This window comes from Geotrypetes seraphini, chromosome 19 (assembly GCF_902459505.1).
Source record: "Geotrypetes seraphini chromosome 19, aGeoSer1.1, whole genome shotgun sequence".
Taxonomy (NCBI): Eukaryota; Metazoa; Chordata; class Amphibia; order Gymnophiona; family Dermophiidae; genus Geotrypetes; species Geotrypetes seraphini.
In genome coordinates, this window is record NC_047102.1 from 39,512,581 (window position 1) to 39,527,187 (window position 14,607).

Genomic DNA, 14,607 nt, shown 5'->3' on the forward strand with positions numbered 1-14,607 from the left:
CCTCCGATCACCTCCCTCCTCCTCCGATTACAAGTCCCGGGGCTGTTTTTTTCGATGCGGGCTGTCAACAAGTGATTCTCAAGGGGAGGGGGGACCTGGGGAAAAAATCACAAATAATCAAAACCGCGAACGTCAACCATAAATAGGGAGGAGGAAGTAGAGCAAAAAAGTGTATTTGATATAAAGATATATATATTATACAGTATCTCTGTGGAAAACACTCTCAGACATATTAAATAGGCCCTTTGCAGCTATCAATGCAGTGGACAAAAGATTTTCTCTTTCTCTTCTGCAGCATAACATATTCAGTGTATATCAGTGGTGATGATGCATATTCTGTAGCATTTTATATTTCTTGTATTGCAAACCACTATTTTTTTTTTTTTATTAATCTAAGTAAGCACTTTGTTCACAGAGGGGCTGATTCAGAAAGACTCACAGTAAAGCCATGCGTAGATATCTAATTGAATGCTTCTACTATGAGCGTACTACCACAGAATACACTAATGCCTCCCTGCCCTTTTTTTTTTTTTTTTTTTTTACAAAACCGTGCAAGAGGTTTTTAGTGCGCCAAATACTCTGTGATGCTCCAGCGGTCAGCGAGTTCCTATAAGCGGCAGCTTTGTAAAAGGGGAAGTGGGGGTGGTAAGTTAATTATACAGTAATTCTATACATGAAAATCTTGACATAAATTTGAAGGAAGTAGGCCAGATGCATGTACACAAGGTTTTGCGGTAAGTGTGGCTTCTTGTGCACACGTCCAAGCCAAAACTGAAAGTGTCTGTGCACACTGGTGTTTGTTTGCCCTTCTGCACCTAAATATGAGCCTTCCAAAAATTGTTTGCATTTGAGAGGCTCAGATTTAGGTAAGAACAGGTGCCGATCTGTGCTTTCACTGTTCTGTTTTGTTCAGACATGCTCACATGTTGTTTTACTCACTATCTGTCATTAAAACTTACATAGAAACATAGAAATAGATGGCAGATAAGGGCCAAGGCCCATCTAGTCTGCCCACCGCAATGACCCTTCCCCACCTAACTCAGTGAATAGATCCCACGTGTCTATCCCATTTGGCCTTAAAATCAGGCACGCTGCTGGCCTCAGTGACCTGAAGTGGAAGATTGTTCCAGCGGTCAACCACTCTTTCAGTGAAAAAGAATTTCCTGGTGTCACTGTGCAGTTTCCCTCCCCTGATTTTCCACGGGTGCCCTCTGGTTGCCGTGGGACCCTTGAGAAGGAAGATATCTTCTTCCACTTCGATGCGACCCGTGAGATACTTGAACGTCTCGATCATGTCTCCCCTCTCTCTGCGTTCCTCGAGTGAGTAGAGCTGTAACTTATCCAGCCTTTCCTCGTACGGGAGATCCTTGAGACCCGCGATCATCCGGGTGGCCATTCTCTGGACTGACTCTAGTCTCAGCACATCTTTTCGGTAATGCAGCCTCCAAAATTGCACACAGTACTCCAGGTGTGGTCTCACCATGGATCTATACAATGGCATAATGACTTCAGGCTTACGGCTGACGAAACTCCTGCGTATGCAACCTATGATTTGCCTTGCTTTGGAGGAAGCTTGCTCCACTTGATTGGCAGCCTTCATGTCCTCACTGACGATCACCCCTAGGTCACGTTTTGCTTCAGTTCTTGTTAGGATCTCGCCATTTAGGGTGTAAGTCTTGCATGGATTTTGGCTGCCCAGGTGCATGACTTTGCATTTTTTGGCATTGAAGCTGAGTTGCCAGGACCTAGACCAGCGCTCCAGTAGTAGTAGGTCGTGCATCATGTTGTCGGGCATTGAATTTTTGTCTGTTGTACTCTTGGCCACTACATTGCTTAGTTTGGCGTCATCAGCGAATAATGTTATTTTACCTCGGAGCCCTTCTGCCAAGTCTCTTATGTAGATGTTGAACAGGATCGGGCCCAGGACGGAGCCCTGTGGCACTCCACTGATCACCTCCGTCGTTTCGGAGGGGGTGCCATTCACCACTACCCTATGAAGCCTACCTTCAAGCCAGTTCCCAATCCATTTCGTCAACATGTCGCCCAATCCTATATAACTCATCTTGCTCAGCAACCTGTGATGTGGTACGCTATCGAATGCTTTGCTGAAGTCCAGGTATACAATGTCCAGGGACTCCCCCAACATCCAGCTTTCTCGTCACCCAGTCAAAGAAGCCGATCAGGTTGGATTGGCAGGATCTTCCCTTAGTAAATCCATGTTGACAGGGATCCCGTAGATTCTCCTCGTTCATGATCGTATCCAATTGGCGTTTGATTAGAGTTTCCATTAGTTTGCTCACTATTGATGTGAGACTCACCGGTCTGTAGTTTGCTGTCTCCATCTTGGAGCCTTTCTTATGAAGTGGAATGACGTTAGCCATTTTCCAGTCCAACGGGACATTACCTGTACTAAGGGAGAGATTGAAGAGCGCGGATAGCGGTTCCGCCAAGATATCACACAACTCCCTGAGCACCCTGGGGTGTAGGTTGTCAGGCCCCATTGCTTTGTTAACCTTGAGCTTTGACAGCTCGCAGTAGACACTGCGGGCGTAAACTCAAAATTACTAAACGGATCACCTGAGTCAACCCTTGTCCGCAGCTGAGGACCAAGTCCCGGCGCCTCGCACAGGCTTGCACAGGCTTCCTTATGTTTGCAAAACGAGGCGAAATCAGTATTCAATTGAAAGATTGACAAGAAAACCTCTCCGCAAAACTTTTCTTCAAAAGTAATGTGTACTCAGCGAGGTAGTGAAGGAAAGAGGCACCTGGGGAGGGGGCACCCCTCCCCCCATGTACCTCTTCAAAAGCTTCAGTAGCAGCGAGTAGCATCTCCTAGCTGCTGCTTGCGCCGGCCTCAGCTCTCCCTCTTACATCACTTCCTGGTCTCTTCCACCTCTAGCCAACGTCAAAGGAGTTTTCAGTGGCTCACAGCAGGAGCTCTTGTCCCCAGACCACCAATACCCACTGCAGGACCACAATTGATGTGGCTCCCACCAACAGGTGACCCCTGCTGCCTGCCCGCAGGTAAAATAAAAATTTAGGTTGGACTCAGAGAGAGACCAAAACCTGGACAAGCTGCTGGTTTTTAGAAAACCGTCCAGACACCCAGACAGTCCTCTATATAGAGGATGTGTCCAGGTAAATCCGGACATAAGGTAACCCTAATCGAACCCCTCTTCGTCTGTTATTCCTGACCTTGGCCCATTTCCTGACTCTACGGTTCTATTTTTTGTATACAAATTGAGTCCTGCACATTGGTAAATGTAAGCAACCTGTATCGCTCCCCTACCAAGAGTATAGTGGAGTCTTTATATCACATAGGTCTCTGCTTAATTTATTTTATGTGATTACTTCGGAGTCGTTTCTTTGATTTATGTACATAACATTGTATGTTTATTGGAAAACCTCCTATTAAAGTTAAAGCAAATGATTTTACATCCCACTGTTTAAATAAAGTCTATTATGTGCCTCCGAGGATGGTTGGACTTTCGACTTTAATACCTTTTAAATCTATATAAATTATTGGTACTGCTTTTCCCAGTGGTATGTTATACAATGAAGCATACACAATTTATGTACATTGGGTTGCATGGAATGCTCAATTTGAAGCTTATGAATTGTTTCAGGCAAACATTGCAAGAGTTATTTTGCAAACATTGGTGGATTTTTACAAAGCTGCACTAACGAACAGCCGCCCATAGGAATGACTCAGCATTTACAGCATGCTGTTCGGCTGCCAGCTTTGCAAAATGGCCCGATTGTGTACAAAATCTCTCATATACCTATCACTTGTGGTTTTTTGGTTATCCAATTACTGTTAAACTTTTCAAAACTCTTGAGTAACTTTAAATTGGAGAGCTTCTTCTTCACGGAAATAAGATTGAAGTTAAATGATTGGTCCGTAGATGGTTTAAGAACGATCAGGTGATAGGATGGACTGATGCTTTTGGGGAAGGATTTTAGGGATCTTTTTTCTAAGCTGCAATAAGAATTGGCCTTAGCGTGCCCTTATGCGGATCTTTCCTTGGGGCTAAGCTTATTTTTACTGTGAATGTAAAAAAAAACTATTTCTAAGTGTTTGACTGTGTACAAACCGACAAGAGCTCTGAGCACCGTTCGTTGCTTGATACGTGCAAAAGGAATACAGTAAGATACGTAAGTACAAGGAAATCTTGTTTCTCCACTGCTGAGCCTGATTTATGGAATTTTGAGTCTGTGGAAATTTATTGCAGTTTAGAAAATGACTGAAAATGCACCTTTTTACACAAGCTCTCTTCTTGATATGAATAGATTAGAATAATTGCAGATGATGTATCTTGACAACTTTCTTGTCCTTGTAAAATTATGATGAGTAGTACTCTTCTTTGCCGTCTATATTTATATTGGTTCAGTTTTTATTGTTTAAAATTATTGTGGAAATGTGATGTATTTCAGACTATGTATGTCTGGTGTGAGCCGCTTTGGTTTAAAGCAGATTATAAATGTTTTAAATAAATAAATGAAGTATGATTGCATGCATTTTTAGTCCAATTAAAGGAATTAAAACAATTATCAATACAGAAATTCCATGCATAGATGCACAAGATTGTGGAAGAACTTCAAGATGTTGATCTGAATACTTAGATATACAGTCAAACCTTGGATAGTGAGTAACGTGGTTTGCAAGATGAGCAAAACATTTTATTAAATTTTAACTCAATAAATGAGCATTGTCTTGCAGTACGAGCACACATACGTGCATCACGTCATCGGAACCCACAGTTGAAGTGCGCACATCTTACATTGAGCGCAGCTAAAAGTAATAAAAGTGTCACGCTCAATTTACCCATAGCTCAAGCGCTCACAGCATACAGTATTTTGTATTAAAGTTTTTGGGTCGTAGAACGAATCGTCTGACGAAAACTCAATGCCCGACAGTATGGCGCACGACCTACTCCTACTGGAGCGCTGGTCCAGGACCTGGCAACTAAGTTTCAATACCAAAAAATGTAAAGTCATGCACCTTGGCAGCCAAAATCCATGCAAGACTTACACTCTTAATGGTGAGATCCTAGCGAGGACTACAGCAGAACGAGACTTAGGGGTGATCATCAGTGAGGACATGAAGACTGCCAAGCAAGTGGAGAAAGCTTCATCTAAGGCTAGACAAATCATAGGTTGTATACGTAGGAGTTTCGTCAGCCGTAAGCCAGAAGTCATTATGCCATTGTATAGATCCATGGTGAGACCCCTTCTGGAATACTGTGTACAATTCTGGAGGCCGCATTACCGCAAAGATGTGCTGAGACTTGAGTCGGTCCAGTGTATGGCCACCCGGATGGTCTCGGGACTCAAGGATCTCCCGTATGAGGAACGGCTGGATAAATTGCAGCTATACTCACTCGAGGAGCGCAGAGAGAGGGGAGTCATGATCGAGACGTTCAAATATCTCACGGGCCGTATTGAGGTGGAAGAGGATATCTTCTTTTTCAAAGGCCCCACGGCAACTAGAGGGCATCCGTGGAAAATCAGGGGCGGGAAACTGCACGGTGACACCAGGGAATACTTCTTCACCGAAAGGGTGGTTGATCGCTGGAATAATCTTCCACTACAGGTAATTGAGGCCAGCAGCGTGCCTGATTTTAAGACAAAATGGGATCGTCACGTGGGATCTCTTCACAGAGAAAGGTAGGAGAGGGTTATTGGGATGGGCAGACTAGATGGGCTGTGGCCCTTTCTGCCGTCTGTTTCTATGTTTCTATTTCCTATAGGGAAATTTGCTTTGATATACGAGTGCTTTGGATTACGAGCATTCTTCTGGAATGAATTATGCTCGCAAACCAAGGTTTTACTGTATTTAAAATTAGTCTTTTTGCCACTAAACGGATCCTTAGACATGATAGAATGAATGCAGAATGAGTGTACTGGATACACTAGACCAGTCATTTTACTATGCTTTATCCAATGGAGATAGCTTAGGGCTCTTGAATATAAGGATTAATACACTTCAAACAACACATTATTCTCGTATGCCTTTTGATCCAAAAAGCCCATCTGATCATTTTTTACCTAAAGTGCATCCAAATGTAAGGAGAAAGGCAGACATTTCTTGCCATTTTTTTTTTCCAGAAAAAGACTTTAACCTTTGACAGAAGTGTCAGAAAGAAAATTATGTTTTGTTTTGTTTTTATTTTATATATTTATCTTTATTTAACATCAAAGAAGAGCACCTTTGAAAAGGAAAAATAACATCCAATAAGGAAATATTACTTATAATATCCATAAATGTATGCACAATGGAAATAGTCCATAACTAAGGAAGAAAATTATGTTTTTATACATCCATGAGAGCTATGACTATAATCAGATGAATGATGCAAAATCCTCTGCTTACCATCGATTTCCTCCAATGGGATCTGCCCAAATATTTGAAGATAAGGACGGTAGAGAACCCTTCTGAAGATCCATTCGACTCGATTTTCATGAGGGTGAAGCAAGGCTTGAGTCGTTACTCCATAAGCAATGAGCCACACACTCAGGAAAAAAAGAAAGAAGAAAACATCCTTCATCTAGAAAAGACAAGTGGTAAGTTAGCAATAGGATCCCTTTGCAGTCGTGGGTGTCTTTTCTGACGTCCTTCACGTGTTCTATTTAATTTACCAGCTAAAAATCACTTTTTTTGTATACTAACCCTCAAATTCTATATAGGTCACCTAAAGTTAGGCAGTTTTGAGCACAGATAGGCACATAAAGTAATTGGCAAAATTGGTGATAACAATCAATAAAAAGCGACCTTAACATATGCTAATTGGTACTACCGTATTTTCGCGGATATAACGCGCACCTGTGTAAAACGCGCACAGGGGTATAGCGCGCAGAAATCACGATGATATGTACCAAAACTTTTCTATACCGCGCTCAGGCATATAACGCGCATGATGCCCGACGCTCCTTTCGCCCGCCCTGACTTTCCGTGCGCTGTCCCGACTCTCCGTTCACCCCCCTGACTTCCGTGCACTGCCCTGACTTTCCGTGCGCTGTCCCGACTCTCCGTTCACCCCCCCTGACTTTCCGTGCACTGTCCCCCCTTGAAGTCCTGTCCCCCCTTGAAGGTCTGTCCCCATCCTGAAAGCCTGATGCCCCCCCCCGACGTCCGATACATCCCCCCCCCCCCGGCAGGACCACTCGCACCCTCACCCCGAAGGACCGCCGACTCCCCAACAATATCGGGCCAGGAGGGAGCCCAAACCCTCCTGGCCACGGCGACCCCCTAACCCCACCCCGCACTACATTACGGGCAGGAGGGATCCCAGGCCCTCCTGCCCTCGACGCAAACTCCCTCCCCCCAACGACGGCCCCCCCCCAAGAACCTCCGCCCGTCCCCCAGCCGACCCGCGACCCCCCTGGCCGACCCCCACGACACCCCCACCCGCCTTCCCCGTACCTTTGTGTAGTTGGGCCAGAAGGGAGCCCAAACCCTCCTGGCCACGGCGACCCCCTAACCCCACCCCGCACTACATTACGGGCAGGAGGGATCCCCGGCCCTCCTGCCCTCGACGCAAACCCCCCCCCCCCAACGACCGCCCCCCCCCCCCCAAGAACCTCCGCCCGTCCCCCAGCCGACCCGCGACCCCCCTGGCCGACCCCCACGACCCCCCCACCCCCCTTCCCCGTACCTTTGGAAGTTGGCCGGACAGACGGGAGCCAAACCCGCCTGTCCGGCAGGCAGCCAACGAAGGAATGAGGCCGGATTGGCCCATCCGTCCTAAAGCTCCGCCTACTGGTGGGGCCTAAGGCGCGTGGGCCAATCAGAATAGGCCCTGGAGCCTTAGGTCCCACCTGGGGGCGCGGCCTGAGGCACATGGGCCAAACCCGACCATGTGTCTCAGGCCGCGCCCCCAGGTGGGACCTAAGGCTCCAGGGCCTATTCTGATTGGCCCACGCGCCTTAGGCCCCACCAGTAGGCGGAGCTTTAGGACGGATGGGCCAATCCGGCCTCATTTCTTCGTTGGCTGCCTGCCGGACAGGCGGGTTTGGCTCCCGTCTGTCCGGCCAACTTCCAAAGGTACGGGGAAGGGGGGTGGGGGGGTCGTGGGGGTCGGCCAGGGGGGTCGCGGGTCGGCTGGGGGGGCGGTCGGAGGTTCTTGGGGGGGGGCGGTCGTTGGAGGGAGGGGGGTTTGCGTCGAGGGCAGGAGGGCCTGGGATCCCTCCTGCCCGTAATGTAGTGCGGGGTGGGGTTAGGGGGTCGCCGTGGCCAGGAGGGTTTGGGCTCCCTTCTGGCCCAACTACACAAAGGTACGGGGAAGGCGGGTGGGGGTGTCGTGGGGGTCGGCCAGGGGGGTCGCGGGTCGGCTGGGGGACGGGCGGAGGTTCTTGGGGGGGCGGTCGTTGGAGGGAGGGGGGTTTGCGTCGAGGGCAGGAGGGCCTGGGATCCCTCCTGCCCGTAATGTAGTGCGGGGTGGGGGTAGGGGGTCGCCGTGGCCAGGAGGGTTTGGGCTCCCTCCTGGCCCGATATTGTCGGGAAGTCGGCGGTCCTTCGGGGTGGGGGTGCGAGTGGTCCTGCCGGGGGGGGGGGTGTATCGGACGTCGGGGAGTCGGCCGGGCAAGAGGGCTTGGGCTCCCTCTTGCTCCGATCGTGGATGCGGGTGCGGGTGGGAGCGCGTGCGAGCGGTCGTTCGGGGTGGGGGTGCGAGCGGTCCTGCTGGGGGGGTGAATCGGGCGTCGGGCGGGGTGGGAACTATGTTTAAAAACTTTTCTATACCGCGCTCAGGCATATAACGCGCGAGGGGTATGCGCGGTACTTAAAATCACGTATAACGCGCGCGTTATATCCGCGAAAATACGGTAATTACTGGTTACACACTTATCTGTTCTGTGCCCCTATTCTATAACCTGTACCCTGCATCATCTTTCATATAACTCCATAGGAGGCATGGTCAAAGGGGGTCAATTCTGAACACTTTATGGAGGGCTGATTGGTGGTTTGCATACAATGATATTAAGAGTTCCTCTCTGTTTCAAGTGAGATATTTGACCCCTGAAGAAGGTGGTATATTGCCAAAACATTGGCCGTGTTGGGTCTCCCCATGTCAATGGATTGATGTGTTCTTCTATGAATAAAGCTGCTGTTTGATTGCACCTTATCAGTGGAAGCATCTTTCTGTCCCTTCATTGTAGTTGGACTTGGGGTCATGGACATTCCCAGGATTTAGGCGCAGAGTTAGTGAATGCTTCCATTTCTGCACTTAATTGAATAGTGGTTAGGTGTGAGCATTTACACCAGCCTTTAGCAGGGATAAATGCTCATACCTAAAGTTAGGCATGAAAATGACTTAAGCTAGTATTCTACAAAGACAGTTCCACATGGAATTCCCTTTATAAAATTCACGTTTATCGGGCATCATCTCAGCGCCTAACTTCAGGTCATTTACTGAATCTACCCAAGTTACTGCACAACTAAAATTACTTTTTGAGCTCTAAGATGTGTTCTTTGAGGACAATGTCTCCAAATGGGTTAGTTTTGCATATTTTTATTTATTTCTTATAAACCACATCTATCCTAAGTGGTTTACATTAATAGTAATCAGATACTCTAATTATTTTCCCCTATCTGTTCCGGCGGGTTCACAATCTAACTAACGTACCTGGGACAATGGAGGGTTAAGTGACTTCCCCAGGGTCACAAGGCACTGGGATCAAACCCACAACCTCAGAAGAAAGGAAGTGTTGATGCCTCTGTACAAGTTGTTGGTGAGGCCCCAATTGGTGTTCGGTTTTGGAGATCGTATCTGGCTAAGGATGTAAAAAGATTTGACATGGTCCAGAGGAAGGCAATGTAAAAAGTATGTGGTTTGCACAAAAAGATGTATGAGAAGAGACTGGAAGACCTGACTATGTATACTCTTGAGGATAGGAGGGTTGGGGGAGACATGATGCAGACATTTAAGTACATGAAAGGTATTGAAATAGAAACAAATCTTTTCCAGAGAAGAGAAAATGGTAAAACTATAGGGCATGAATTGAAGTTGTGAGGTGGGAGACTTAGGAGTAATGTTAGGAAATTCCTTTTCCCAGAGAGGGTGGTTGATGCCTGAAATACCCTCCCGAGGGAGGTGGTGGAAATGAAAATGGTGACGGAATTAAAAAAAAAAGCATGGGATGAACATAGAGGATCTCTAATTAGAAAGTGAATGGTACAAAATGAAGAACTAAGGCTGGTCCTGGGCAGACTTGCACGGTCTATGTCCAATATTTGGCAATTCACTTTAAGATGGGCTGGCGAGAGCTTCGATGGAAACTCCACTAATTTGGAACATAAGGACAGTAGGTAGACTTTTATAGTCTGTATCCCACAAATGATACGATGGTTTCGATAGGCTAGAGTGAGCTTTGATGGCAAATCCAGTAGTTGGAACCTAAGGACTTCTACAGTCTATTGGTCTTTTACAAAGCCGCGCTAGCGGCTGCAGCATGGTAACTGACCCGAAGCCCATAGAGATTTAAAGGGCTTTGGGGCTGTTGCCACTCGTGCGGCTTTGTAAAACAGACCCTATGTGTCAGAAAAGACAATTTAATCATGAATTTATAGTGCATGTGACTATTGAGAAGACTGGATGGACCGTTTAGGTCTTTATCTGCTGTCATTTACTATGTTACTGTTATTCATGAGCTGAAGATGAAACCAAAGCATCTTGTTTTAGAACAGAAACCATTAGTCATGTTGACAACCTTTAAGATGAACTCAATATAATTTACAATAATAATTTTAAAAATATGAATGCTTATAGACCTTTCACTTACCATTCTTTCCACAATGATGATTTTTGGCCCGAGTTGTTTGTGGATGGCAAAAATATGTATAAGTCTAAGCATAAAAACCATAAAGTCAACAGCAAGTACCATATGGCCTGCTTCAAATGTTGACTTAAGCATCCTGAAATTCAAAAGAAAGAGAATTGTAAAAAGCTTAGCTTGTGCTACCTTTGGACCCTTCATTTAAAAAGGAAAAGCGGAATCCAGTCATTACAGTCCGGTTAAGTTCCTGTGAGCTTTTTTAGTGGCATCAATTTTCCAAAATGTCTGCATTGGAACACAGTTACAATGCAAATTCTGAGTTTTAAAAAGGTTTTTTTTAAAATTTTGATTGTATGTGTATGGTTTATTGTTTTAATACAATTGTATACCATCTTGAATGGCATGTCCAAGAAGATAGTATATGAAGGTTTCTAAATAAATTAAATAAACACATTCATACTTTCGCTTTGACATGTCACAAGTACAAAATCCAATTTAGCTGGCCAGGAAGAGCTCCTGGCTGGCTAAGTTGAGCTAAAGTTATAAAGGGCAATAAACAATATAATCTTACTAGCAAAGCCTAATAAATGTATAACCAGAAAACAGGCTAAACACATTAGCAATTATATCAATAGAGACTGCTCAAATTTCAAATAGTGGAGAAAAAAGACCTCAGATAGCTTGCTCCAATAAGTCCCAACTTCATGAGACTGAATATATTTATTTATTTAATGCATTGTCTATCCCGTTCTCCCCAAAGAGCTCAGAATGGATTACAGCAGTGTCTCACAAACTTTGTCAAGCCACGGCACATTAAACATAGTGGCCGTGGCTAAAGGCATCTGGAAGTGTGCGAATGTCGATGCGATGATGTCACATACACGCATGACATCATCACGTTGACATCTGTGCATGCATGAAGGCCCTCCAGACGGGCCCTGTGGGGGGGCTGGAAGGGAAGACACACGGAGGGAGGGACATGCACTGGCGTCGGCTGACTGCCTACAGGATGTGCCTCTTGCCACAAAAGGTACATCCTGTAGGCAGTAAACCAGAGCCAGCACCTCTCCTCTTCGGCATCTCGTGAAATTTCAGGCGGCACACAGTTTGCGATACACTGGGTTACAGGTTAAACATACAAAATATACAGTTAATAGGAGCTTCTCCAGTTATTGGTCAAAAAAACTCTACTTTTAAGTATATCACTCTTGCAGTCTTCAAAAAATTTCAAAAATGTGTCTTTAAGCACAGTTTTCATAGAACTAAGCCAGCTAACTGCTAATACTCAGCAGGAGATAGCTGGTTAACCCCTACAGCATCTCCCGGTCAATGGCTGTCAAGCTATGTAGCACTAATATTCATTGGCTATCTGTCTAAGTTTAGCAGCCAGATAAAACCACCTAAATAGCAGGTCTCTCTTTGACTGTTTGACTTAGCTGGTCAGCCAATACATATTGGCTTGGCTAGCTCTGTCAATTGTGCCTGAAAATAGACCAGAAATGTAATGCTGGTTCCGGATATGGCCTTGTCATTGTATTTCTGGGTTTGCTGCTGACTGCGGGAGGTAGCCAGGCTAGCTCCAGTGGCCTGAAGATCGGCCTCTAAGACATCAAATCCAACGCTTAAAACAAAAGGGAGGGAGGGAGGCAAAGCAGAACCAAATTATAACTTTAAAGACAGTGCCACTCTATGGGACACACGATAATGGAGGAGCACTATGGAAAGACAACCAAGTCCTGATGCTTGGCAATAGAAAGCTTGGCCAGTCGGGTCTTAAGGCCAGATAGGAAGTGAATTAGGGAAGGATCTGAGGGCAAATGTAAGGGCAGCTGATTCCATAATTTAGATGCAAGGCAGGAAAAAGCCATACAGCAGGTAGTTTGCAAAAAAAAAAAAATAATCATGAGACGGAACAGTCAAAAGATGTGTATTAGAAGAATAAAGACATTGAAATGGATGGTATAGAACAAGCAGGCCAGCCAGATAAAGAGGCCAGTTTATCTAAAAAGCTTTATGAGCATTTTATTTAGGGTTACACAGTAGTCATCAGGATCCACAACACATAAGTTACAGAGAATTTAAGACTGGTATCAATAACACACATGCTAGGAGAAAGTAAGAACACATATGCTATAGTGAATCTAAGAATGTTTTCAGCATGGCTGCGGTAGTTAAGAGAGCAAGTAGTGGTTGACAGAAAGTTTCAGGTGCCTTGGGTTACAGGTGCGCTGTGTCTTGGTCAGTTATAGTTTGAGACCAGGTTTGTTAATAGTAGTGTCTAGAGCTGAAAATGCAATCTGATCATGATTTTTCACCCCCAAGGAGCACATGTCCGTGCATCTACAATAGGTGTGTGAAAATTACATTACATTAGATTAGTGACTTCTATTCTGCCAATACCTTGCAGTTCTGGGAGGATTACAAAAGAAGATAACTGAACATTTCCAGGAAAATTACAAATTAGGGTGCTGTTTACATGGCTGAGACTTTGCTGGGAAATTTACAAGAGTGGGGATAGTCATGGAGATGTGTTAGGATTTCTTGATGTATTTTTTGAACAACAGGATTTTGATTTCTTTTCAAAATGATCTGTAGTGGGTCATTGTTGTCAGCATGTTGGAGAGGTGGTGATCAAGTTTTGCTGCTTGCGTTGCTAGTAGGTTGTCATACATCTTGCGCTGTGTACCTTTGATTGGCTTTTGAGATTTGTTTTATGACCTCCGAAGCCCCTTCGATTCTGTATTTCAATAAGTACTTGTATCTCGGCAATGCAGGAACTTTCTATAGTCGTGACTGCTGAGTCAAAATGTACGGTAAAGGCAGAGCTTTGACAAGACCATGCACTGCCGCCAATTCTCCTAACTGTGATGAATCCCAAATCACTGGGCTTCCAGATCATGAATCCTGATAGAACATAAGAAGTTGCCCCCGCTGAGTCAGACCAGAGGTCCATCTTGCTCAGCGGTCCGCTCCCGCGGCGGCCCATCAGGCCTAGTGCCTGAACAGTGTTCAGGCAATTAGTTCTTAGCAATTTTGGAAGCAACTGTACTTCACAGTGGATCAGCATTTTTCCCCATAGGTACAAAATTTCTGGCACAGTGTGAGCTATGAATTTGTCAATCGATGTATTTTAGAGGAAATAACAGCAGCTAAAGAGAGAATTAATTTGTGTGTGGTCATATATATTTGGGAGTCGTGAAGAACACCTCAGTTTGCAAATGAGGCAGTATGAATTTGGATAGTGTGTAGCAAGAAGGGACTCGTTTTGCTGTACATCAGCTGCTATATATGATAATGAAGAAGCATCACAAGTGTCTGTACAAATGAAAAATGACCTAGCCAGTTCTATTGATAATGGAGTGTAAACGGTGGTTCCACTTCCAACAACCAGCAAATACAAGAAAGTGATTATATAGTTGGATGTGCAGGAATAAGCGATAATCATGACGGCTGGAGTAAAATAAATAGGTCAACAAAAGAGAAAAATAGAATAGTTAGGACTACACAGGTCAGAAGACAAGAAGGAAAGCAATACAAGTTCTTGGTTTATTTGTCTTTTTTTTTTGCTGGTTGCGATGCCTTTTATCATATCGGTAACAAAAATGATATGAATGTTCATAAGCACGTGGGTCCCCTCTTCATGACTCTTTGAGGGAGACTTATGCTCAAGATTAAGCACAGGTTAGATAAACAAATTAGCATGTGACCTAACCTGAATTCTCAAAACAAGGCCAGATCAATGGCTCACCATCATACAGTGCCACACGGAGGTATCTAAGTTTGATTTCCCAACTTGGATCTTCTTCCTGTGCTAGTCAGGGCTGGGAATGTTCT

General features: G+C 45.1%; 2 protein-coding genes across 4 annotated transcripts in view; one reads left to right on the plus strand and one right to left on the minus strand.

Moving 5' to 3' along the window:
• The window catches only part of PTDSS2 (phosphatidylserine synthase 2), a 170,583-nt gene that overhangs the window by 109,274 nt on the left and 46,702 nt on the right, over positions 1–14,607 (plus strand). The window lies entirely within an intron of this gene.
• The window catches only part of TRPM5 (transient receptor potential cation channel subfamily M member 5), a 116,194-nt gene that overhangs the window by 31,689 nt on the left and 69,898 nt on the right, over positions 1–14,607 (minus strand). For all 3 annotated transcript variants that reach the window (XM_033928019.1, XM_033928018.1, XM_033928017.1), the window contains 2 exons: positions 10,780–10,912; positions 6,374–6,548 (listed from right to left, as the gene is read on the minus strand). In XM_033928019.1, the coding sequence (XP_033783910.1) occupies positions 6,374–6,548; positions 10,780–10,912 (308 nt within the window). The remainder of the gene's footprint in view (positions 1–6,373; positions 6,549–10,779; positions 10,913–14,607) is intronic.